This window comes from Pteropus vampyrus, unplaced genomic scaffold (assembly GCF_000151845.1).
Source record: "Pteropus vampyrus isolate Shadow unplaced genomic scaffold, Pvam_2.0 Scaffold93, whole genome shotgun sequence".
NCBI classification, from domain to species: Eukaryota; Metazoa; Chordata; class Mammalia; order Chiroptera; family Pteropodidae; genus Pteropus; species Pteropus vampyrus.
The window spans coordinates 319,577-321,582 of NW_011888874.1; the positions used below are offsets into that span (position 1 = coordinate 319,577).

At 33.9% G+C, this 2,006-nt stretch overlaps 1 protein-coding gene across 1 annotated transcript in view; it reads left to right on the plus strand.

Moving 5' to 3' along the window:
• Positions 1–2,006, plus strand: part of TRIP12 (thyroid hormone receptor interactor 12) — a 132,518-nt gene that overhangs the window by 95,088 nt on the left and 35,424 nt on the right. Inside the window, exons 20-21 of the mRNA XM_023532935.1 lie at positions 1,363–1,591; positions 1,894–2,006. Coding sequence (XP_023388703.1) covers positions 1,363–1,591; positions 1,894–2,006 — 342 coding nt within the window. The remainder of the gene's footprint in view (positions 1–1,362; positions 1,592–1,893) is intronic.

Below are 2,006 nucleotides of genomic sequence, written 5' to 3' on the forward strand. Positions count from 1 at the left end.
ATATGTAAGTTAGTTTTTATGGAGGGTTCCCACTGTGTCTTAAGTGTATACATTTCTCCATGGTTATATTCAAGGTTTCTCTCTCTTTGCTCTCAGGCAGCCCATCAGGTCGGTGAGGATGAGATAAGCTTGTCCACTCTGGGACGAGTTTATACTATTGATTTTAATTCTATGCAGCAAATCAATGAGGACACGGGAACAGCACGTGCCATTCAGAGAAAACCTAACCCCTTAGCCAATACTAACACTAGTAAGTACCTCCTTTTAAGTTAAAATAGTATTGTCATATGAATGATATTTGCAATAATAAGTCTTTCATTGAGTGTCTTTATTAAGCTTAAGACAGTAGCATCATAGTAATTGTTGTTTTTATGTGCTTTACTTGACAGATGAGCCAATATTAACTAAAATCTTCCCCATGATAAGTTTTTTTTTTTTTTTTTTTTTACTTAAATGGTTTGTTGTGTCTCGGACTCTTATCGGAATTTCTTTTTTTTTTAAAGCTGATCTTATTATCTCAGTTCTATCTTTGAATCTACCCACACCCATCAGATTAGTTCTTTTCAACCTTTTATTTTTAAACTTTTCCACCAAAATTCTCATTTAACTAATGAGGAATAGATGATTTTTAAGTTTCTGACATTTCTCTCCTCAAGGATTTAGTCCACTGCCTTTGCAGCTCTAGCTTAGCTTGCATGGATTGGCACACTTTCTGAAAGGGGCCAGACTAGTAAATATTTTAAGCCTTGTGGGTCACGCAGTCCCCGTACCCAACACTGCTATTGTAGCTCCAAAACAGTCGTATACAGTATGTAAACAAATGTACATAGTTGTGTTCCAATAAAATGTATTTCAAAAATAGGTGATGGGCCACATTGGGCCTTCAGACCATTTTTTGCCAACCCCTGGTCTAGAGTTTACTTTTTGTCAGTTACCTTTCCTCTACATCTTGTTCTTGCTAAGCAAAGTGACAGATCATCTTGTTTTTCCATACCTTCTAACTAAATAGTCACGGTTAATTTCTTAAACTGTTTATTTCTTACCAGTGGTTTAACTGATTAATACTGAAATAATCCCAATATTTTGTTGAACATAAATTAGTAAAATAAGAGGCACAGTGATGGTGCCTCGTTCTTTTCATCTGGCCAGAGTGGTGACTGGTTTTTTAGCTAGCTAAATTTTGTCTTAATGATCCCTTTGTTATCTTTATAGACCCCAGTTGACCACATTAGATAAGTGGAATTGTTTTGTAATCAAAAATGTTTTACAGCATTTTAAATAATTACATCAGTTTGAATGCTTTATAGTATTCATTTTGTTTCTGAAGTCTGTAACTTTAGGATTGTACATTTTTTGTAACAGGTGGATATTCAGAGTTAAAGAAGGATGATGCTCGAGCACAGCTTATGAAAGAGGATCCGGAACTGGCTAAGTCTTTTATTAAGACATTATTTGGTGTTCTTTATGAAGTGTATAGTTCCTCAGCAGGACCTGCGGTCAGACATAAGTGCCTTAGAGCAATTCTTAGGATAATTTATTTTGCTGATGCTGAACTTCTGAAGGACGTCCTGAAAAATCATGCTGTTTCAAGGTGTGTTCATGTAAAACATTTTAGATATTGAAGTCACTGCAACTAATTTCAGAAATACTTAATATTTTATTTAAAAAAGGATGCATAAAGCAATTTGGAGTCTCTTGAGCATTTTGTTGTCTTTTTTTATATTTGTACGCTATAATAAAATAAATGCAAAAGTTGAGCATTTAAGACAAATTTTAGTTTTAGTGGACTTTCACGATTAAAAATATTTTGCTCTCACATTTAAAGTAGTATGACCAAAAATAATTATCAAATTCAGACAGATGTTCTATTTACAAAATGCTTTCTTTTTTTAGTCACATTGCTTCCATGCTATCAAGCCAAGACCTGAAGATAGTAGTTGGAGCACTTCAGATGGCAGAAATCTTAATGCAGAAGTTACCTGATATTTTTAGTGTTTACTTCAGAA